The sequence below is a fragment of the Atractosteus spatula genome, chromosome 4 (genome assembly GCF_055471065.1).
Source record: "Atractosteus spatula isolate fAtrSpa1 chromosome 4, fAtrSpa1.hap1, whole genome shotgun sequence".
Lineage (NCBI taxonomy): Eukaryota > Metazoa > Chordata > Actinopteri > Semionotiformes > Lepisosteidae > Atractosteus > Atractosteus spatula.
Window position 1 is genome coordinate 49,308,946 of NC_142709.1, and position 22,805 is coordinate 49,331,750.

Below are 22,805 nucleotides of genomic sequence, written 5' to 3' on the forward strand. Positions count from 1 at the left end.
TGGGGGTGCATTTAGAAACAGCGTTTAAGCCCTAATTAACTTAGCACATCCCCCCCCACCACCCCTCGTGAGTTTTCTTTCTGCAGTTTTAAATGACTGACCTCTGCCTCACCCTCATGGACAAGTCATGTTTAATTCGCTTTTCATTGCTGATTTCATATTCTACCCTTTTTTTCCTCCTTAGATTTGACAAAACGTAAAGGGTTTTCTCAAAAATGATATAAGGAAGACAGCCGAGCACTTGACTGACAAAAGGACTTGTCTCCTTGCTGTGCTGTACCCTACCACTTACATCTAAGCAGAGTACCTAGAAAAAACTCCTTGGCATGAGTACTAATTCTGTACTTGACTATTAAGCATCTATTACCTGGTTTCATTTCTCTCGCCCTTCAGCCCCTGACAGTCCCAGATATCGCCACTCACTCAGTACAGGATCAGTAGGGTCCCACTGCACCTGCATGAGAGAGATCTGTGGGATTTAAGAAACACTGAGAGCCGGGGTTCATCTGACCTTTTCTTCAATTTGAAAGGGTTTCTAGAATGCGAATGGGCCCATTAAATGCCCGTTTCGAGTTAATTATTGAGCTTCACAGTGAGAACATTTAGATGTGTCTGCTCTTTTACTCGGTACTGAGAATTTCCATTGATGTGTGAGCCAGAAAGTTCAGCAATCGGAAGTAATCTTTCCAGCAATAACCATAATGTGTTTTCAAATCGAAAGATAAAAAAGTAAAATGGCTGCCCTCTATGAAAGGCCCTCAGGTTATTCACCGAAACCTCTTAATGCTCCAATCATACACCAGACATTGTTTTTTTACAGTGACGAAGGTTGGAGAGAAACCCATTGGACACAACTCAGTGACTGTTTAACTCTTTTCCTCAGGACTGCCGTTGCTCAGGCTCACAGTGACAGAGCCTCAGAGACAGACCAAGCAGGAGCAGCTCAGCAGCGTCTTGCCTGTCAGTAAAGCAAGCAAGCGGAGAGCCCCGATTCCTGGTTGTCCAAGGGGCGCCTGAGCCAATGGAATCCACATCTGGCCACAGAAGGAGAAATCAGCAAGAAAGCTGAAGCCCCATGTCTGCAGCCCAGCCAGTGAGTTTAAAAGGATAGAGTTGTAAATTTGGGGGAATTACAAGAGCGAATCCCAAGCAAAATGGCGAGCATGGCAGTGCAGCTGCTGGGTTTCTTCTTGGGCCTGTTCGGTCTGTTTGGGACATTGGTGGCCACCGTGCTGCCCCACTGGCGCCGGACGGCCTACGTGGGCTCCAACATCATCACGGCCACCGCCTACATGAAGGGCCTGTGGATGGAGTGCGCTTGGCACAGCACCGGCATCTACCAGTGTGAGATTCACCGCTCCCTGCTGGCTCTGCCCCGGGACCTGCAGGCAGCACGCGCCCTGATGGTCATCTCATGTGTGCTGTCCGCCTTGGCCGCCGTCTTCTCCTCGGTGGGCATGAAGTGCACACGCTGCGCCCGCGGCTCCTCGACCAAGAACGCCCTGGCGGTGGGCGGCGGCGCCCTTTTCGTGGTGGCAGGCCTGCTGTGCTTGGTGCCCGTGTCCTGGTCCACCAACGACGTCATCCGGGACTTCTACAGCCCCCTGCTGCCCAACAGCATGAAGTACGAGATCGGACAGGCCATCTACGTGGGGTTTGTCTCCGCCGGACTCACTGTCACAGGGGGCCTGTTGCTCTGCCTGTCCTGTGTGGAGACCAGGAACCCCGCTGCCTACCACGCCCGGGCCCACAACGCCATGCAGAGGCCGGCTCCTGCGTGCCGGCCCCCGGCTGCCTACAAGGCCAACCACAACCCCTCCTGCTCCTCGGCCTCCAGCAGCGGCTACCGGCTTAGCGACTACGTGTGAGCAGAGAGCCACTGTGGCCTGGGCCACGACTAGACTACGGGTTAGGGGCTGACAGTCTTAAGAGGAATTTGCGACTGAGCTTTGAGGACTCAGGGGCTTGAGTCAGTCACTGGTCAGGATATTTTGGGAGCGCCTTTGCCCATTGAAGGGAAAAAAATGATGTGAAAGCAGACTTGGACACGTGCTGGATCTACCTGCGTGCAGAATATGTTATTGTGACAACTGTGTGTTCCAGATACCTCTGGAGCACCACACTGCCGGAAAACCATTCCTCAGAGGGCGGCCTGCGGAGCGAACACAAGTTTTTTCGCCCTACAGAAAAAGAGGCACATGCAATGAAGCATTCTGTGAAGTCACTGCAACATTCCTGTAGGTGCACCTGGGGGCTGGGAATGTCACAGGCCAACAGTTTAGATCTCACAAATCTATTATCGGCAATATTCTGCATTTTTAAGTGTTATCTTGGATCCTCTGTCTTTGATTGATAAATGCCATACAGCTACCTTTAACTGAACAAGCAGGTGTGTAAATGTGTATTATAACAAGTACGATGGATGAAAAAGTAAAATGTTGTTAGTTAATTTAAGCTAGGCCTTGTACAGTTTAATTATTATGGGAGTTCAGAAGTACACCGGAATGTGATTGTATTATGTGTTGGAACACAAACAGCTGTAATATTACTTTTTGGGGTGGTTATTTCCTAAGTTCTAGACAATTACATACATTATCTTCTTCAATTTTCTCAATGAATTTGGCAGTATACTGTACATTAAGCTACTGCAGCCACACAGGCACCCTTCCAGAGGAAGACCTTTCCTGTCTCTTGGTTTGGAGATTGGCAGTGTGGAGTTGTTGAGATGTGTGGGATATTTTAAAATAATATCATGTCTGCACTGCATTTTAGTCTAGGGCTGATTCTACTGAATTTGCTTTGCGAAGCATTTCCCATTCAAGGGTGCATTTAAGACTTTTGCTGTTTTGATCCACAGTTATGTCGTCAATGTAGAATTTTTATGTTTTTTGTTTATTTCTTATTTTTACTGTGTCTTTCACCATCAGTCTTATGGAGTTATTTTTAAAGAGTGAAGTTGCTAACTATTATGTTAAAACCAATAGTAGATCATTACGATGGACTGAAGTCCAACAGTCCTGTCTTCAGTGCCATGCTTCCTGGATGGACTCTACTGTAGCCTGGCATGAGTCTCACCAGGAAGTAACAGCTATCTGATACTACAGTAGATGGGTGAATGTTAAGAATTGAGCTGGGATCTTACCAGTGCAGGATTATAACTCTAGTGTTTTAGGTACGATTGAGGACTGGGGTGCCTTCTGACTGGAATCAGCAATCATCTCCTCAAGATCATAATGGCTGTTCTACGGGTAGGCTGGTTTCCTCACACCCCTGAAAAGATAATGTGCTTGGCTAAGCTAAATTGCCAGAAATAAGAGTGGGAGCTGTTTCTTGTTACCCAGTCCTGCCAGCTACAGTGCTGATGCTTATAGATGAGATTCAGGAGCAGAAGGTAAAGGACTGAGCTCTCCTGGAGCTGAGCACGCTTAATTCTATAATCCCACAATGAACTCTTTAAAACAGAATGTGCCAACAGCTCTCAAAATTAGTATCAAATGTTAATTTCTCTGCCTAAGAGGTGAAAAAATATACCCATAAAGGATACTCAGAAGAACCTAAAACATGAATGACCCTTCATTATTATTGAATAAAGACAGTAATATATAATATGACATTTCTTTGCTTAAATGTGGATCTAGGTCACTTGCTGCACAATAGCCGAAAAGCATCTACCACAAAGGAATTGAATGCAACAGTGCTGAATTTGTACTGCTAGTAAGTATAAAGGTAGTTGGCTTTTTTTGTTTTAAACATTTGTAATCCAGCACTTTTTTAATATACCCTGCACCTAATTTGAAAAATGATAATTTAACTTCAAGGTGAGTTGGACTTATTTGCAAAACATTATTAAATTATTTTCTGTCTTCTAAAGTGTCTTGTATTTTTTTCATCAGCTTTTTCCAGGTATTTTTAAAATCAAGAATGTGTGCACAGATGTTTCTTACCCCTGTATATAATCAAACATTTGACTGTATTTTAGTTTTTTTGTATAAACCATTAAACCTTTTAATGCCAAATAATTTGGGTTTATTGTCCTTTAAGCTGGCTAAGGTGTGCTATGTGATTTGTTTTTAAATTAAAACAGACAGAGTCAATAAATATGACAGATGCAGTTATAATTTGATTGGAGTACATTCAATTTTTTAATACCATTGTATGGTAAAGACATACAGTATGTAATACTGCAAAGACATACAGTATGTTATACCTTCCTACCTTATGCAACTCCTTCGTATATTAATACTAATACCTTTGGGTCAGTTGTGACTCTTACAACAGAGTCATCTTTTGTGATGACTCTGGTGCTTAAGGCATTGGCCAACTATATCACCCTGCAATTCACAACTGGCAGCCCACTGAAGCTAAGTAGATTTGAGCCTGGTCAGTACCTGGATGGGAGACCTCCTGGGAAAAACTAAGGTTGCTGCTGGAAGAGGTGTTAATGGAGCCAGCAGGGTCTTTGTGGGTCCTAATGCCCCAGTATAGTGATGGGGATGCTATACTGTAAACAGGCGCCATCCTTTGGATGAGACATAAAACCTGACTCTGTGTGGTCATTTAAAATCACAGTGAAAAGAGTAGGGGTGTAACCCCAGTCCTGGTCAAATTTCCCATTGGCCCTTATCAATCATGGCCTCATAATAATCCCCATCTATGAATTGGCTTCATTACTCTGCTCTCCTCCCCACTAATAGCTGATGTGTGATGTGTGTTGAGCATTCTGGTGTACTAGGGCTGCTGTTGCATCATCCGGGTGGATGCTGCACATTGGTGGTGGTGGAGGGACCAATGGTCCAGTGGACAGTGGAGTGTCCAGAAAAGTGCTATATGAGTGGAAGCAATTATTATTAATACTGAACGAATACAGTAGTAATGGATTAGTGTGCATTAAGTAGATCATGGCAAACTCCGTCTTACTTTGTTGCATCCAGTGATCCAATGATACAGCAGTTTATTCATGTCTAGTGTTCAGTTGTCAGCACAACCAGTGTCTACCTGTTAATCAAAAAGGCCTGAAAGGATCCTAAGTCTAAGAAAAAAATAACTTCACAAGAGATCATTGATTGTCCACTTTAATAATCACCAACAGTTTCATCCATAAGATGAAAGACAAATTGACTTTTAAAGTGCATGCTGACTAACAGTGCTGAAAGTGTGATCTGGCCATTTTCAAAAACAGAAATGTGTTCTGAAATGGTGCCCTCAGCAACACTAGATCAATATAGGTATTTAACTGTCACTTACCATACTGTATACAGTGATATGACCTTGGACAGGCCCCATGCTGGTGTGGCAGTTCGCATTAGGTCCCAGGCTTAGTTGCATCCTGGGTTACCTTCTGTGTGGAGTTTGCATGATTCTCACCTGGTGCTCTGATTTCTCCTGGTTTCCTTTTGCAAACCCAAAGCCATTCTGACTAGGTTGCTTGATATCTTCAACTTGTCCCTCACAAGTGGGTGTGAATGCCTTGAAATGGACTGGCGTATTGCCCAGGGTTTATCCTGCCTGCTGTCCATTATCTCTCCCACAATCCTGTACTGGAGAACTAGAAAAGTTGCCATTTACTCAGTAGACAAACTCTAAAGCAGTGTTCCCTCTTTTCTTTCAAATCTGCCGTCAGCTAAAATCACACTGAGGTTATTAGACTCTTAATCTGGACTATTTAAAAATTCAGATACTTAATTTGTCATTAAAATAACCTGCCTCAAAACACACTCACAACACTGACTCAAATCAATGCATTTACAGATAAATTTCAATTCCACCTATGAATTGTGCAACACCGACCCCTTGTGGTCACAAATGAGTTCTTTCAGTCCCCTCAACAGAAATGACAAAATTGGACATTAGAGACCTACAGTATAATATCTTTGCACTTGTATAAAACTTTTTCTGGACACTCCACTCAAAGCTCTTTACAGGGACTCCCCTCCACCACCACCAATGTGCAGCCCTATGTGATGCGACGGCAGCCATAGTGCACCAGTACACTCACCACAAATCAGCTAACAGTGGGAAGGAGAACACAGTGATGAAGCCAGTTCATAGATGGGGGATTATTAGGAGGCTATGATTTTTGAGGCCAGGTGGAAATTTGGCCAGGACACCAGTGTTACACCCCTACTTTTTTCAAGAAATGCCCTGAGATTTTTAATGACCACAGAGAGTTACGTTTTATGTTTCATCAGAAAGACGGTGCCTTTTTACAGTATAGTGTCCCCATCACTATACTGGGGCATTAGGACCCACACAGACCACAGGGTGAGTGCCCCCTGCTGGCCCCACTAACACCTCTTCCAGCAGCAACCTTAGCTTTTCCTAGGAGGTCTCCTCCATCCAGGTACTAACCAGGCTCACACCTGCTTAGCTTCAGTATTCCCAAATCAAAACAGGAAATTCATGTTGCTGTTAGCAGCCAGTAATGATTAAGTTTGCTCTTTTGCTCTATTGTATTTGGTACTTTGCAAATACAAAACAAAACATGTACCTGATTTTGTAGTTTGTTTATTCAAGCATGGGCACAAACAAGTAATTTAATTTTTGAGGAGGTACCAACCTGTGACTAATGAACATTTTTACAGTATACAACTTTAGAATGACAGGTTTTCCCTGATATTCACAGTCTTGGTCTTTCAACAAGCAGCAAGTGTACATACATTATTCAAAAAAAAGTATTTTAATATTTAATAACAGAATGACATCAATTTTGAGAAAACCTTCACAAGATTTTTCTGTCATATTAACAGAAAGAGCCAAAACTGAAACATACAGTATGCTAAGACAACTTTGTTCTGTGTATGCTCTGCAGATAACCAGAGGGCAGAACAAAACACAAGACAGCACTTTTTAAAGTTGTCAAGGAAAAGTACCATGCAGTGGGCACACAAAGTTAAACAAAAAAGCTTTGTTTTAATGGTCACCTTGTGTCACTAATAATCTTTTTTTTTTATTTTCAGTACCAGTACCATTTTTGTTATTGACATGGAAAGCTATTGTTTCGAAAAAAGCTTTACAAATATCTAAATTCTTCTTTTTTGTAATCTGGTTTTCTTGAAGTTGAGCCCCTGCTCACAGCGTGATCTGCTCTCTGTCTCTTCTACTCGGACACTGGCCGGCAGCTACTGTCCAAGATCCGTCGCTTCTCCAAAAGCGGGTCGGAGAGAACCACGAAGTGGCACTTCAGGCTCTGGAAGACAGATGTTCTCGTCAAACACACACGAAACACACACGGGCTTTGTGGGATTTTTGAATGCCTGCGCTACTACAACATTTTAAAGCCTTTAAAACCAGAAATGTTTTGCTCCTTACTCCTTATTCACTCCTTATTACCTGCGCGTAATTCTACAAGATTTAAAACATCCACTAGAATCCTCACCACTAAAGGAAAGTTGTTGGTTTGCGACAATTCTGAAACTGGGCTCCAGGTGCACACAGGAGTAAGAAAGCTTTGCAAAACGTCCTGGTCTTTAACAACATTCAAGCGCACGTTTTCTTTTGTTCTCGGTATATTGCCGCGGCCATTGTATCCAGTCTAGCGCCGCATCGTCGGCACAGACGGGAAGCCTAGCCGCGCTGATAGCACACTGACATGTTCAAGATGGTGCAGCGGTTTATTCGCCGACTTTCTCAGGTGATGTGAGCCAGAAATTGACCAGCCCGCACGCTCACTCCCGCCGTATAAAAAAAGGACACAACGCAGTGACAGTGGGAGTTTCGGTGCCGCGGTGATCAGCGTTACCATTTTGCTCTGCTCAAGCACCTGTTGGACATTATGGTCTTTATTTTCTCTGACTTATTCACGGTGTCTAGAGTTAAGACAGAATTGCAAGCCTTGTTTCTTATTCATTTATATACTGTACATGTACTGTATATGCCAATACATTGTCGTTTAAAATGACGGCCTGGGCATTGAATGGAGCAATCTGAGTGCAGTAATCTTGCTCATACTGTACTGTATACTGTACAGTATATTGTACCTCTGCAGTGTCCCATCTGGGATTTTAATCCAGCACCCATCAGATCAGACTCTCGAAAGTGAAAGACTGCGCCGCACTACTGCTTTGAAACTTGCTAAGAAATGACGGGTTCCGTCACAACATTCAATGTTAGATATCCAAAAATGTATATATATATATACTCCTATTGTGTCCTGACGTGTGCCTTGAGTGTGCTCAGTGTACTCTTGCAGGTGTAAAAACGCATCAGTGACATTATCAGGTTCATTGGCCTCACCCTGGCTTCTCCAGGCGCGGTGAAAAGGACACAGGATTCCAAGTCAGGCGTCTTCCCGTTCTCGCACCGAGTCCTTCCCAGCTCCACGTCCATGGTGTATTTTATTCCCCCGTCAATCTGAAGGGAAAAATAACATGCAGTGTTACAAAATATATTCTCTGCATCACTTTTAAGCATAATTAAAATAATGTCTCACAGGTATTGTTTCAATTCCAATAACTGCTATTGAGGTAGGTTTTGTAATTGATAGTGACATCAGCATCCACGGTATATTTTAAGCATTTATTTCCAATTAAAGTTTCGTGGGAGTTGCTTAATTATTGTTCGTGTTCATAACTATGTTCCCATGGTATGTTATACTGTATATCTGAAAGAGTAGTTTTCTAGAGCATAGGATCTGCATGTGTTATTAACCCTGAGAATTCCGCCTTAACGCATGTGAAGAACCTTACAAATTCTTAGTTTAATAAGAACGATATTTTTTATTTTGCGGGACATTATTAAATTATGCACGCGTTAGTTCTTTAGTGCTGTATCTTTAGAAGATGATCTAAAAAAACGCTCATTTAGCGGCGAATCCAAAAGACTGTCCAAAACGAAGTGACGTTCAATAGTCAAGAATATCGCAGTTCTTCAAACTGCAGGGCTCACCTGAACCTGGACGTCGAGGATGGCGGTGATTTTATAGATGTACTTGTCCTCAGAGCGCAGGTTGTAGTAAACCGTGGCGTAATCTGCCGCCCCCCACACCCCTTGGCTGTTCGGGTCCACGGGCAGAGGCGGAGCCACGGGTCCAGCGGAGGCGCGGAGCACCGCCACGGCGAGGAAAGCGGACAGCTGCACAGCAAGGAGAGCCATGTGGAGCGATCAGGAAACCCTGGGAGAGGAGTAAGTTGTATGTGGAAAAAGAGTCCGGATTTATAGTCCTCAGACCTGCAGGATCAGCGAAGAGCAGGCACTTTCACACCACTGTACAAACACGGAACAAATAATAGCGACAGATAAGCAAACTTGGGATATGTTTGAGTTAGATATGAGACTGACCTAGTTTGCTCACGTAATCTCTACTTCTCCACTTTCTTCTCCTTTAGGCTTCAAACTAAGCTTCAATGTGACAAAGCATAAAATTTTAACAAAATGATGCGGTCTTCTGAGATTCTCACCCATGCTTCTTCAACAGACTGGACAGACCTGTGTCATTTCACTGCTCTGTGAGCCCATTCTTCTTGTACAGACTGGACAGGCCTGTGTCTTTCACTGGTCTCTGAGCCCATTCTTCTTGTACAGACTGGACAGGCCTGTGTCTTTCACTGGTCTCTGAGCCCATTCTTCTTGTACAGACTGGACAGGCCTGTGTCTTTCACTGGTCTGTGAGCCAGTTCTTCTGGTACAGACTGGACAGGCCCGTGTCCTTTCACTGGGCTCTGAGCCCTAGATGCTACACCTTGACCCAGCTTTTCCCACCAACGATCTTAAGTCTGGAGAGTAGGGTATCATCAGAAGAACTGTTATATTTACATCTTCCAAAACATCCTTAATAATCCTTACTTCCATTATGTGTACACACTGTAGGAAGCATCAGAAGTGGTGAATCCATTAGACTGTGTGCCCCATCAAAGACTGTGTGCTTAAGACTTACAACTTAACTCATGATGAATAGGTGGTTTCTCTTAATGCTCCATACAGTACTAGGACCTGAAAATTACAGAGTGCATTGAACTCACCTTGAAAGGGATAATGCTGAAAGTCTTTAACTATCATGTATTGAGAGGGAGTTCCTTGGTGCTCCCGTAACTCAACGGTGTTGCAGGTCATTTGATTTACTTCCATTGTGGGTATTTTCCATATTCCATTGCCATTATCCAGCTTATTCATTATACACTCAATCTAAAATGCACAGGAGGACAATTCTCTATTAAGCTTTGATACATAAAACATTTGGAGCATGTTTTCAGAAACTGTCTAGAAATTAGTTGACTGATTTGTGCTCAATCAGAATCACAAAATTGTTGTGCCTGAATTGTAGCACACATGTTGCACCTAATTTTTCTCTCACAAGCCTTGATTGATTTCTAAGAGGGTAAAATTGGGAAGCTTTGAAAGAATTGCAGTGCTGGCACAGTCTGGGAATATCTTGTGAAGAAACAACTGACGTTTTATTTCATTAGCCTGAATATCTGAAAATAAACAGTGTTTTCCATTTATCAGATAAAGGTCTGATTGCAGATTGTATTCAGTATTTAATGAAAACTAATACAACAAACCTATGCTGCCTAAGTAGAATATTAAGGAATGCAGTTTCTACATTAAGTGCTGATTTGAGGTCATATGTGTAAGTGGAGGTTTCTTTGTTCACATACTTATTCCATAGCTCCATTTTCAGTAAGAACATTTACACAGTTGTGAGAAAAAGTTTGTGAACCCTTAGGAATTATATGGATTTCTGCATGAATGGCTCCTAAAATGTGATCTGATCTTCATTATTGTCTTATTTAACAAACAACACACACAACATTTTACATTGTCATATCTTTATTGAACAAATGGTTTAAACAATCAAGGTTATTGATGGAAAAAGTATGTGAACACATATTTAGTTACTAGTGGAACCTCCTTTATTGGCAATAACCTCAACCAAACACTTTCTGTAGCAGCTGATCAGACCTGCGCAGGAGTTAGGAGGTATACTGGCCCATTCCTCTATACAAAGCTGTTTCAATTCAATTATATTTTTTGAATGTCTTGCGTGAATGGCCTGCCTCAGATCACGCCACAGCATTTCAATGGGATAGAGGTCAGGACTCTGACTTGGCCATTCTAAAATATGGAATTTCTTCTGTTTGAGAGACTCTGTTGTTGATTTTTGTTTTCTCCAAACATAACACTGTGTACATTTACCAAAAAAGTGTCACGGATGTCAGAAGGGATGAACCGTGGAGAGGCAGGAGAGTAGAAAAAGACCCAGATGCATAGTGGCAGAACAGGGGATTAGCCTGGGCTCAGCAGTTCAGGAGTTGTACAGAAACCAATGCCCTCAGGCAGTGGATGTGGGGCAACCTGGATGCTAGGCAGGTCTCAGGACATCCGAACGTCAATGCTGAGCGAATCTGAATGAGTTACCCGGAAATATATAGCCCCAGAGAGAGAGACAGGAAAGCACAGGAAACTAGGGACAGGACAGAGTCGAGTGCCCCCTGCCTGCAGAGGGCATGACAGTACCCCCCCCCCCCCTTCATGGGCAGCTCCTGACGCCCATAAATAAGTGAGCTGCACAGCACTGGGTGGAGGAAAAACCTCATTTAACTGAAAGGAAACCTCCGGGAGTCCACGGCTGAGAGCTGCCCCCTCCTCCAGGGTATAAACCTTTATTGGGTAGAGGAAGAGGGGGTCAGGTAGAGCTCCGGAGACTTAAAACAAAAATAAGACAAGTACACAAGCACAAACAAAGACAGAAATAAACCTGGGAGACCAGGATAACCAACCACAATAAACAGATAGGAACCATAGGAACCAAGAGTTCCACAACACAGGAGTCAGGGGGACCAGAGAGAAGGGGAAACCAGGAAGTGAAAAATCAAAACACCAAGCAAAAAACAAAAACAAAAACACAAAAACCCGGGAAAAATATCGCAGACTGAGCAAGGGCATGTTCACATTCTATCACTGATATCAGAGTGGACAACCCGAGGAAAGCAAGGCCGCAGCCCGCTCACAGGCATGGATGTCCGGAACCATATCCAGCAATAAGATTGGAGGAACGGTAAAAAGGCCTCACCAAACTAATGCTGATATCGACAGAAGACAACCCGAGGAAAGCCAGGCCACAGCCCGCTCACAGGCAGGATGTCAGGAAGGTGATATCCAGCAATTAGAATGAGAGAGGAAAAAAGGCTCACCACCCTATCGCTGATATCGGAGTGGACAGCCTGAGGAAAGCCAGGCACAAGACCGCTCACAGGCACAGATGACTACAGTGATATCCAGCGATGAGAATAGAAGGGCCAGCTCAACATTCAATCACGTTGCCGGAAAGACAACCCGAGGAAAGCCAGGCTGAGAGGAAAAAAAGCCCTGAAAAAAAACTGCAACAAAACAAAAAAGCGCCGCTCGCGGGGTCAGTAGGAGTGCTCTCTGGCTGCAGAGGGTGTGACAAAAAGTTGAACTTTTGTCTATCTGTCCAAAGAACATTGTTCCAGTAGTGCTGTGGAACATCCGGGTGGTCTTTGGCAAACTTGAGACAGGCAGCAATGTTTTTTTTTTGGAGAGCAGTGGTTTCCTCCATGGTATCCTCCCATGAACACCACTCTTGTTCAGTGTTTTTCTTATGGTAGACTCATGAACAGACATTATCAAGTGCAAGAGATGCCTGCAGATACTTAGCTGTCACCTGTTTGAGGATTGTACGACGTGCCTGTTATGTCCCAGTGTGTGGTCTATAGTATGTGTGTTTGTTGTTATGTTCCACACTTCTGACTTTGATTGTTCTCCCACCCCCATTGGTCCATCATTTACACCACTGTTTCTGTATGGCATCAATTTCAATCAGCTTCTCAGCCAGTCAGAATGCATCTTATTCAGTATATAACATGGAGGTTTTCAGAAGGAAGAGGCCTTTCGTTTGACTTCGGTCCCGCTCGGCTTTGGTTTTCGCTTCGCTTCGCTTTTGGTTTTGCTTCGGCTTTGTTGGTTTGTTGTTTTGCTTTGTGTGTGTGTGTTTTCGTATAGCTTCGGCTTTGTTGTTTTGCTGGTTTCTGTTCATCTCCTTGTACTTTCTTTTGTTTGTGTGTTTATCCTTGTTTTGCCAATACCTTGCCCTAACGTGTTATATGTTTAACCTTTGTGTTCTTTTGTACCCTGTTCCTGTTGATTACTCTCATTTTCCCTTATTTGTATTCCTAGTTCACTTGTGTATTTGTGTGAACTTTTGTGTATAGGGTTAGTTTAGGTTGTTGGGTACATTCTACACACTTAGTTGATTTTGTATTAGTAGCACTAGTTAAAACGGGTGAGTGCTGTTTATCTTGTATGGTTTTGGGTAGTCAGTGGAAGTTAGCTAGGGTGTTGAAGATGCCAAAGACCGTGTGTTTTGGGTTTTCTTTTGTAGACAGGATAGCTTTCCCTCACTTTCTTAGCCAGCTCCATTTTGTTTGTTATTTTCTTTTCTTTGGCACCACTCTAGTTCCCTTACCCTGTGTGTTATTGTCTCTAATTACATCCAGTCACTTATTCAACTTAAGATCATCACTTTTGCACCGACCCTTGTTATCATGCTTCCTAGTCCCTCACCAGAACCCACCTGCTTCCAAAAATTATCCTAAATGTTACACCCCCTTACCCCTAGACACTTGGGGTCGTAACAGTGCCCTTGTACTGATCTTTGTAGGACACCCACTCCTGGGGAGAGTAGCAACGGTGCCGAATTTCTTCCATTTGTAAACTATCTGCCTGACTGTGGGCTGATGGAGGTCCAAGTCTTTAGATATCCTTTTGTAACCCTTCCCAGTCTTATGAGCTTCACAAACTCTTCTTCTGAGGTCCTCTGAAATCTCTTTTGATCAGGCCATATTGCACTTAAACAGAATTTTGTTGTGAAGAGCAGGAAACCAAAATTGTGTGATTTTTTCATATGGCAGGGCAGGTTAAACTCACACCTAAATTGATTGGAACACCTGACTCATTGATTGGAATACCTGACTCCAATTACCCTCTTTTCAAGATGTCCACATATTTTTTTCCATCAATGACCCTGATGGTTTAAACCATTTGTTCAATAAAGATATGGCAATGTAAAATGTTGTGTGTGTTGTTTGTTAAATAAGACTGTCTTTATTAAGACTTACTGTAGATGAAGATCAGATCACATTTTAGGAGCCATTCATGCAGAAATCCAGATAATTCCAAGGGGTTCACAAACTTTTTCTCACAACTGTATCTCAGAGACAGCTTGCATTTATGCAATAGTACTATTTGCACTCATTCCTTCCTCTTTACCAGTAAATTAGCATTCAGACAATGCGTATATTCACAAATCACCTTCGCTTCCAGCTGTTCATGGCAGTGTCTTTCTGCTGCTTCCCAAATGCTAGAACTAAGGAGAAGTGTGTTGTACTATTCTGTTCTCCTTTTTAAAGAAATTAGATTAAAATATTATCAGTTCTAAAAGTATAAAAAATATGCTCTCGTTTATAGTACACAAGAGGTACTCACCACTGAAAAGCTGCAGACATTCTCCTGTCACATTGCTTTCCTATTCCAGAATTTGTTAAAAACAATTCAGGTAGTTTTTAGGCTATAGCATTCTCAGTTGTTCTGGAGGAATGAAACTGATCTTGATGATAGGCCCCTTCTGCCATTTAAGAAGTAAGCAGAGAGTGTTGATATTTACACATCAGGAAGAAAATTGTTTGCTGACAATTGGACATTAATTTTTTAGGGACTTTTCATCCAGCCATCAAGTTTCTAACCACTTTATCCAATACTGGGCTGCAGTGTGAAATACAAACTACTTTTCTGAAAGGGTTTCCAGAGAATGTTTAGTGAAACATTTTATATACTGTAATGTGAATTAATGCATTTAGAGGCTGGGTTAAGACACAAAATGAAAATCTATTAAGCCATGTTTCCATACTGTACAATAGCAGTTTATGAAACAAGCAAATCTTCTTCTCACTCAAAATATGCTGCTAGGAATTTCTTTCTCCAGACCAAGGATAGAAACTACAGTACCATATCCCACCACTGGGTAGCAACATGCACCAACATTTATCTGTAGCACAAGGGATCAGAAGAGGCCTTTAATTTCATTGAAAACAAAGTGTACTACAGTACATAAAGCTGGAACGATTCTCATTTAGGAAAATCAGCAAGTGCTAGCATTTAGCCATTTGAGAATCTTTGTGATTTATGTTAATCTAACTCATTAGCGTTATGCTTCTCTTCCACCCATTTCAGCCTTATACTGTATCATGTTTTAAAATTATTATTGTTGCCTGGAGCTAAAACCAGACAAAATTACTTTTCATAACAAAGATTTGTACACGGAAGATGACTGTGGGTTTGTTTTTTTTGGACTGTAGTTTACAACTTTTATTAACACATTGTGGCATAATACTGCACTTCTCCACCTGGCTGGTTAACAGTTGTCAGGTGTCAATTCTATTTCTGAGAAATAATAAAATATTTGTTCCCTCCTTGTCTAGGTTTTTTGACTACTGAGGGTTCATGGATATTGAACAAAGATCAGCTCTCCAGATTGGAGCTGATCTTTGTTCAATATCCATGACTGGAGGAAAGTGCACACGATTGTTTGGAAAGAATGCAGAGAGAAGAGTTGGGCAGGTCAGTTACTGTAACAGCTGATTGAATTTCAGACTCATGAAGAAATAAAAATATTGCCAGTTGGGAGTGTCAATTTCAATTCCCCAATGGCCTAATCTCTTCTGGTTTTTAATCCAACCTAATTAGCCAATTAAACACAGCCTAATTAGTTTTAATTAAACATATAGGATTTTTCTGAAGGTCTTTCACAATTTATTGTAAATACACAGATTATTGAACAAAAGGATTTAAGTAAAAGTACTGTTTATTATAAAATGCCTTCAAGAGTGATCAGAAGTATTAGTGATTATGCTGTTAATGAAATAATTAGACCAGCTGTGTAATTGAGAGCTCAGGTGGAACAACAAGCAGACGACAGCAGAGCCTGACACGCTCTCCTGCCCTCTCCCAGAGTGATACACTGTACAGCTGTATGTTGTGAAATATGAACTATTAACTTGGTGTATTAGCATTGTGATTTAATGGTGACAAGGATCTCAGGGTCACAAGTTTAATCCCCTCGCAGGTCCTTTGAGATCTCTGCATTTAACAACTGTTCAGTGGAGCTGTGGCCTAAGGACTAGGAGTCATTTATGAGATATGGTCATCACAGTGAAAAGACCGACAATGTCTCTAGATAATGACAATCCAAGGTTCGTGGTTAATAACGCACGTTCACATCAAATATGAAAGCATACACACAAAGAAAAACTCAAAATATTACAGGAGCTCATCAGGTTTTAATTTTTAATAGCTATGCTGCCGATTACCTAAGTATCTGGGTGTAAGGAAAACGAGAATGCCACTTGAGGGCACTAATGAGTCTCTTTAAAGACTTGGAAAGCAGCAGCTGAGTAATTGAATGAAATGGACGGTACTGTAGGTAATTAGTCGAAAAGCACTTTCACCTGGAATAGCTAATTGACAAGACATATTTAAGGTGTGTCTGCCAGCCTGCTTGCTTTTGTGAAGGTTAGTGGTTGTATAGTAGAATGAACAGAGGTAGAAAGGGTATTATTCTGCTAAGTCTGTCAGCTAGTGTAGACCTTCAAAAAAGACATTAGTAGTCATGTGTTTTCACCAGGGAAGCCATTTGTTTCAGAAGAATCTGCTGTCCTGTGGGTTTTTTAAAAGATGACCCCACAAACTGAAAACTCACTTTTTATATTATTGAAGAAAAGGATTATAGTGGAAGTGTGGTTTATTATAAAATACCTTCAAGAGTGATCAGAAGTATTAGTGATTATGCTGTTAATGAAATAATTAGGGCCTGTGTCTGATTCTATCATGTATGTCTTAATCATTACATGTATGTACAGCATCCTTGGGTTTGAAAAGGCACTTTATACTGGCAAAAAAGTTATCATTGATCTGTTACTTCCTGGGTCTGAATAATTAATGACAAGTTACTTTCTTGTTACTATTACTTGTCACTCTGTTTTAAGACATTTTCTACATAACTACCTTTTAACAAAGTGAGTGTTTTGAGTTGTGTCCATTCTTGGTTATAATAGACTTGCAGTATTACTGTATGCTGTATGGTTTGTTCCATCTGAGTACTCCATTTAATAACTTCACCCTTAATAGATCAAATAGATTTAATCTGAACACTTTAATAGAGTTGGTTTCAAAACATGCAGTAGGTTGCCTTTTAAGTACAGTATTATATTTAAGTAATTTAATATAATCTATGTGTAGAAAAAAAATGCAGATGTTCCAACCAAACAACTTGTAGGTTCAGTTATGGAGCTCAGCAATGAAAACCAACAGGCGTGGGGTCCCCAGAACCAGGAATGGCCACCCCTGTGACTCGCACATTTCTGTGATGGCTTTAAAACAGGAAGGGGCACCATCTGCAGAATGTTCAGGAGAGAAAAAACAGTTTCTGAAAAGGCTGTTGTGAACATTCATCCAATGTGTAAATAAACATGCTGCCTAGCAAAGACAATTCAGGTTTCGTATTTTCACTGACCTGCTAAGAACTCTGTTTTGCCAGACCATCACAGCCAAGTGATAATAGTGGCACTGTACTTGGCTCCAGCAACCCAACCAGACTACAAACCTAAAAACGATAATCTTTGAACAAATTTATATTAGAAGGGCTAATTCATTGCAAGTACAGTATGTAGGAAAATTGCCTAAACTTAAAAGACCTAAAGAAAAAAACAATTAACTTTTTCTATCCTGGTTGAGTTGTTTGCCTTCAACTTTGCAAATATTTCCAAATTTAGCTGCTGTAGTGCGACAGCTGCGATCTTTCTGAACTGTCGTGTGTTCCACATGATGGTTTGTTAAAATTACACAGTGAACTTAATTCCTGCTCAGTGAAAATGGAGCTGCTCTATTAAGCCATCTTCAAAAAAGCTTAAGAAACGAAACAGAGAATTGAAGCTACATTAGTAGTGTACACAAGGTTAACTTGTCCATGTAAGGTATGAATAATTAACAATCGAGGATAATTATCATCAAATGAAGGAGTGTAAGCACAGTAGATACCTTCTGTGCTCTGCTTCAAAGCGTCACAGGCAGGCGCTCGTAAGCACACAGTCATTAGGAGATTAATTAATGAATGTGACATTACTCACTGAATTAGGATTTCAAGCAGGTACTATGATTGATCTTGCAATATCATTCCAGAGGTAGAAGATGGTTTGACTGCTCTCCATTGCTCTTTTCCACAGTAATAATATCAATAAATTTTTTTTTTATTATTTTTGTGAAGAATAACCTCACTAACATGTTGGAAAATCACCACCATGCGTACGGGTTCTAGAAAGAAATTAGGTATGCAGGTATATAGTGTATTTTCTATTTATCCTGCTCTTCTTTGCTCTTCTCTTCTTACTGTTAGTTTCCTAATTCCAGTGTTTTTGATCCTGCTCAAATTATTATTATATTATTATTATTAAAATCTAATAATTACAAATTACTTCATTTGATTAAAATAACACTGTTCAATTCGATTCAGACTTTCAGAAGATTTTTCAAAACATTTTTTCAAAAGCAATACGTGGTGTTTGTTTTTATTTTGAAAAACAGGTGAACAGTCTAGAAAATGCTGGTGTGGACAAACACTGTAAAAAACACTGGTGTGGGACAGAAGAATGAGAATATTTTATGTACAGCAATCCATCCATTTTCTAACAGCTTTATCCAGTATAGGCTCGCAGTGGGCAGGGTTCCCGGATGAGACAAACACACATAAACTGTGTGAGGAAACCAGAGCACCCAGAGGAAACCTACATGAACACAGGGAGAACATACAAACTCCACACAGATAGCACCCCAGGTCTAGAATTGAATCCAAGGCCCCAGCACCGCAAGGCAGCAATACTAACCACTGTGCCACCACACTGGCTTTTTATTCCCATAAAAATACATTTGGAAAATTGTCATTCAAAATAATAAAAACCACCAAAGATTGGTTATATACTGTAATAACATGTTTGTGATTTGTGTTTAGCATGCACACTGAAGTTTGGGTCTTACCCTGAGGAAAAGTTTTTTCATACTTCACTTACAGAACAATTTATTCTTGATTTTATACTTTTTAGGGTGGATTGTGATTTACAGGAGTTGAATCTTAATCCCAGAGATGGTGTTTTGCACTATTGGCTTGTACCTTGCAGGGGAGTGTCCTGGTGATCTGAGAAAGGGTATGCAAACTGGGTTTTCCGACTCCAACTCTGTGTTCAGCATTTACAGGCCTGATCTACTGATCTGGCTACCTCTTTCTGGGACTGAGACAATAATTTGGGCTCATATCTCTCTTATTGTGTGTTGTTAGGAGATTCAGAGTGGCTTGGATGCATGAAAAGAGTCTGAGATCCATGTTTCATCTGCACAAAGAAGGTTCTGGCATGCTCTGTTTCAGCATGGACGTTGGCTATTGCTTCCACTATACTGTGCAATTTAAAAAGTACAGGAGCATGTGGACCTTAGTCCTCTCAGCTCTTTGAAGAGGATCTCCGTAGTGAGGTTCACTGCTAAACTGGAGTAGAAAGGGAGAGAACTCAGTTCCAAGTTCCCTCCCTGTGCGCACACAGGTTATGAAACCAGCACACATAGAAAATTGAACTGGGCACAAAAATTTAAATTCCAAAAAAGTATGATAATAATAAAACAAACACGGTCGTCAAGAGAAAAATGCTAAATTGACCACATGAGACTGTCTGCAAGAGGCCCAACTCGGCTGTGTACATTATTATTGCTACTTGATAATCAGTACCTTTGCTCTCATAGTCTCGTACCTCCCTGCTCATGCTCGCTCGACACTCAGTCTCTATGACTGGGCTCATTGAACCGCTGTCCCGGTCTTTTGCATTTCTATGCTTCTATTAGAATGACTATATTAACAAAAAATAATTTCAGGTTTACAATTTTGCATACACTCAGTTTAGTGCGCACAATTTTTTGTCACTGGAGAATAAATTTGCACAACTTGAAATTTGTGTGCACACAGTTTCATTAAAAATTAGAGGGAACATCGCTCAGTTTCCTTCCAGTACTGCTAGGCCTTTTGGATACTGTACTCCTTCTCCATCACAGAGTTTGTGCACATCTTTCTATGGACATTTGCGATTCTTTCCTGCTACACCTATTTTTATTACCTGAATAAAACTGCAGAGTCATATAAAGGAAAAAAGAATGTGGGAAATGAGAATTGAAGCCTTGACAACCTTTGATAAACATTAAAAAAATAAAATCTCATACAAGTCCTTCTCTGGTTTCTGTTTCAAGGACTCGAAAAACCCTAAAAGGTGATCTGATTGCAGCAAAAAATATTTTGTTTAGTGTGATGATAATATACAGTAGTTTGGAGACTACCCATAAACTCCAAACAACCCTAACAATGTTATGGGCATTGGATTTTGAAATTGGATTGAATTTTGATCTTAATTGGATTTCACTGTTGTCTATTTTTATCTAAAATATAATGGAGATGGACTAATAAGCCTGCAGTGTATACAACAGTAGCAGTCTGCCAACTGTCAAGCTGATTGCCATCTTTGCATAAATTGCAAGGGAATGGTGGATAAGTGGATAAAAATGAGCATTCTCCCATTCTTATTTCTGTATCGCATATACCGATACCTAAATCGCACTGTGTGATTTTGCTCTATAAAACAAGTGCTTAATGTATCAAAAGCAGGCACTTCACACAATCTGCTCAGGGGCTATAAAAGTTTGCTTCGGTGATTTTGGAAATAACTTGGCAGGGCTGCTTCTAATTGCAAAGCATTAGACAAAAATCATTAAGATGGAATGAATTATTTAGCGACCTGCGGAGTCGGGAGTAATCTTCAAAACACATGAAAAGAGAGACTGGAGACATGTGGCATCTGCCGCAGTCAGCGTGACAAAAATGATCAAGGCCCGAGTGAAGAGGTTTGTTCCCAGAGGGGCAAATATTTGTACTGGATGCCAAAGTTTACGGTAGCATTCCAGACCCCAGGGGGGATTTCCTGTGCATGGTTTCTTTGGTAATGCCCCTAGCAGGAGCTAAACAAACACGAGTGTTTGGTTAAGGGCCTTCAGTACTTGTTTTTACAAGAGAAGAAAAAATACTAGTTGTATACTAACCTCTTGTGCTTAGTCATTAACTCTTCTGTAGCCCTCCAGTTGTATCAGTTACATCACACAGTGCTGTGGTTTATATTTATTTTTTCTTGTCCATTTATCTACTTTTGGTAACTTATCATGTTCCTCGCTTTTTCCCAAAGTTACTGGAACACAAATTTCAAATTATAAGGTTTTTTACTGGTGGAGAAGGGTGTGTTGCACTCCTAGATTTGAATCATATATCTCTCTTTTCTTGTTTTTTTTATACTAATTGTACAGCTCTGTTCTTGTGGTTCACTGTGCTTTGTTTAGTGCAGTACCATAGCGGCTTGCTTTCAGTTAGTTTTTTGGAGTATATTTTAAATATTGCTTTCAAGCTAAAAGGTTGGTAGAGGCTGTTAATTCATATTAACCCCACAGCGATCTCTGAGGTTCACAGCTCCTCTAATTCAGATGTGTAACCTCATACAGTGTCATTCCCACGTTTGCCTGTTCATCGTAAATTGATCACCTATTAAGATCTGTTTAGTTAGACATCTATCCATTTTCTAACTGCTTCATCTAATTCAGGGTCACAGGGGAGCAGAGCCTATTCCAGCAAGTAACAGGCACAAAGCAAGATATACCTGGATAAGACACCAGTCCATCCCTGGGCACACACAGACACAAAGACACTCACACTAGGGCCAATCTTCCAGGAAGCCAGTTAACCTACCAGTATGTCTTCGGACTATGGGAGGAAATTGTAGCACCTGATGAAAACCCACACAAAAACACCAGAATAACATACATGTACAAACTCCACACAAACAGCACCACAGGAATTGAACCAGGGCCCCAATGCTGCCAGGCAGCAATGCTAACCACTGCGTTATCTTGCAGCCCTTCAAAAATAAGGAAATAAAGTATTAAAAGATAGTTAAAAAGAGACATCTTAATAGTCTGTGCGCTGAAGCTGTTGGAAACTACACTTGAAATAGTTTGTTTCTGAAACCAGGAACCAGAGTGCTGAAATAGCTAAACGAGCAAGCAGATCAATTAATGGCATCAATTAACTCGATGGTATAAGACCTCAGCAAAAGCAAAAACCCGCACGCTGGTCGCTCTTTAGCTAGATGTGAGAACTACTGCTGTGGAGAAACTCAGAAATCATATGACAAATGAACTAGTAGAGGAAATAAATGATCTTTTTCTCTCCAAGCTTATGTGACCCAAACTATGTCATTTTGAAAACAACTACTCGTGTAAAAACTCTAAAACTTAACTGCCTTTCGTAGCTGTTATAGACATTTCGAGACGTAAATTGAGCGGAGTGCATAACATCTAAATAAACTATGAAATAAAAAAATATCGATTTGAAAAAGATGTGATTCTAGTTCAAAATGAAAACGAGTCTGCAATACGACGTTATTTTTAGTTACTGTTCTAAAAGATTTTGTTCTTAAAAAACCCTTGCAAGGTAAAACGTAATAACTGAATTGAAACAGTGGCAGGCCGTGACACAGGCGCTAAATAAGCAGACTGCAGTAATGACTTGTTCAATCAGCACCATGGACAGTTTTGTGAAGCGAACACTGTCCAAAGCTCACTGTGTCCTTTACAGTTTTAACTTGTCGGAGCTTCATTGCTCAGATGAAGCCTGGATTATTTGTTCCACATGCAAGATTATAAAGTGAAAAGATTTTTCCGTTTTT

The 22,805-nt window shown here is 41.1% G+C and overlaps 2 protein-coding genes across 2 annotated transcripts; one reads left to right on the forward strand and one right to left on the reverse strand.

Annotated features, from left to right (window-relative positions):
- The first annotated feature begins 1,154 nt into the window (after positions 1 to 1,154).
- Positions 1,155 to 1,868, forward strand: LOC148836474 (claudin-14-like). The gene has a single exon (XM_088914103.1). The coding sequence runs from the start codon at positions 1,155 to 1,157 to the stop codon at positions 1,866 to 1,868; it is 714 nt and encodes a 237-aa protein (XP_088770229.1).
- Positions 1,869 to 7,096: 5,228 nt separating this feature from the next.
- LOC148836475 (cystatin-like) lies at positions 7,097 to 9,090 on the reverse strand. The gene is made up of 3 exons (XM_088912892.1): positions 8,884 to 9,090; positions 8,233 to 8,349; positions 7,097 to 7,186 (listed from the first exon to the last, which is right to left on the reverse strand). The coding sequence occupies exons 1-3, from the start codon at positions 9,088 to 9,090 to the stop codon at positions 7,097 to 7,099; spliced, it is 414 nt and encodes a 137-aa protein (XP_088769018.1).
- Positions 9,091 to 22,805: the final 13,715 nt, after the last annotated feature.

What these genes read in the sequence shown, in the direction of transcription:
- LOC148836474 (XM_088914103.1), top strand. Translation starts at nt 1,155, where the DNA reads ATGGCGAGCATGGCAGTGCAGCTGCTGGGTTTCTTCTTGGGCCTGTTC.
- LOC148836475 (XM_088912892.1), bottom strand. Translation starts at nt 9,090, where the DNA reads ATGGCTCTCCTTGCTGTGCAGCTGTCCGCTTTCCTCGCCGTGGCGGTG. An exon ending in TCCTCGACGTCCAGGTTCAG is followed by an intron (nt 8,350 to 8,883) that starts GTGAGCCCTGCA and finishes TTTTCCCTTCAG; the next exon opens with ATTGACGGGGGAATAAAATA. An exon ending in CCGCGCCTGGAGAAGCCAGG is followed by an intron (nt 7,187 to 8,232) that starts GTGAGGCCAATG and finishes TCTGTCTTCCAG; the next exon opens with AGCCTGAAGTGCCACTTCGT.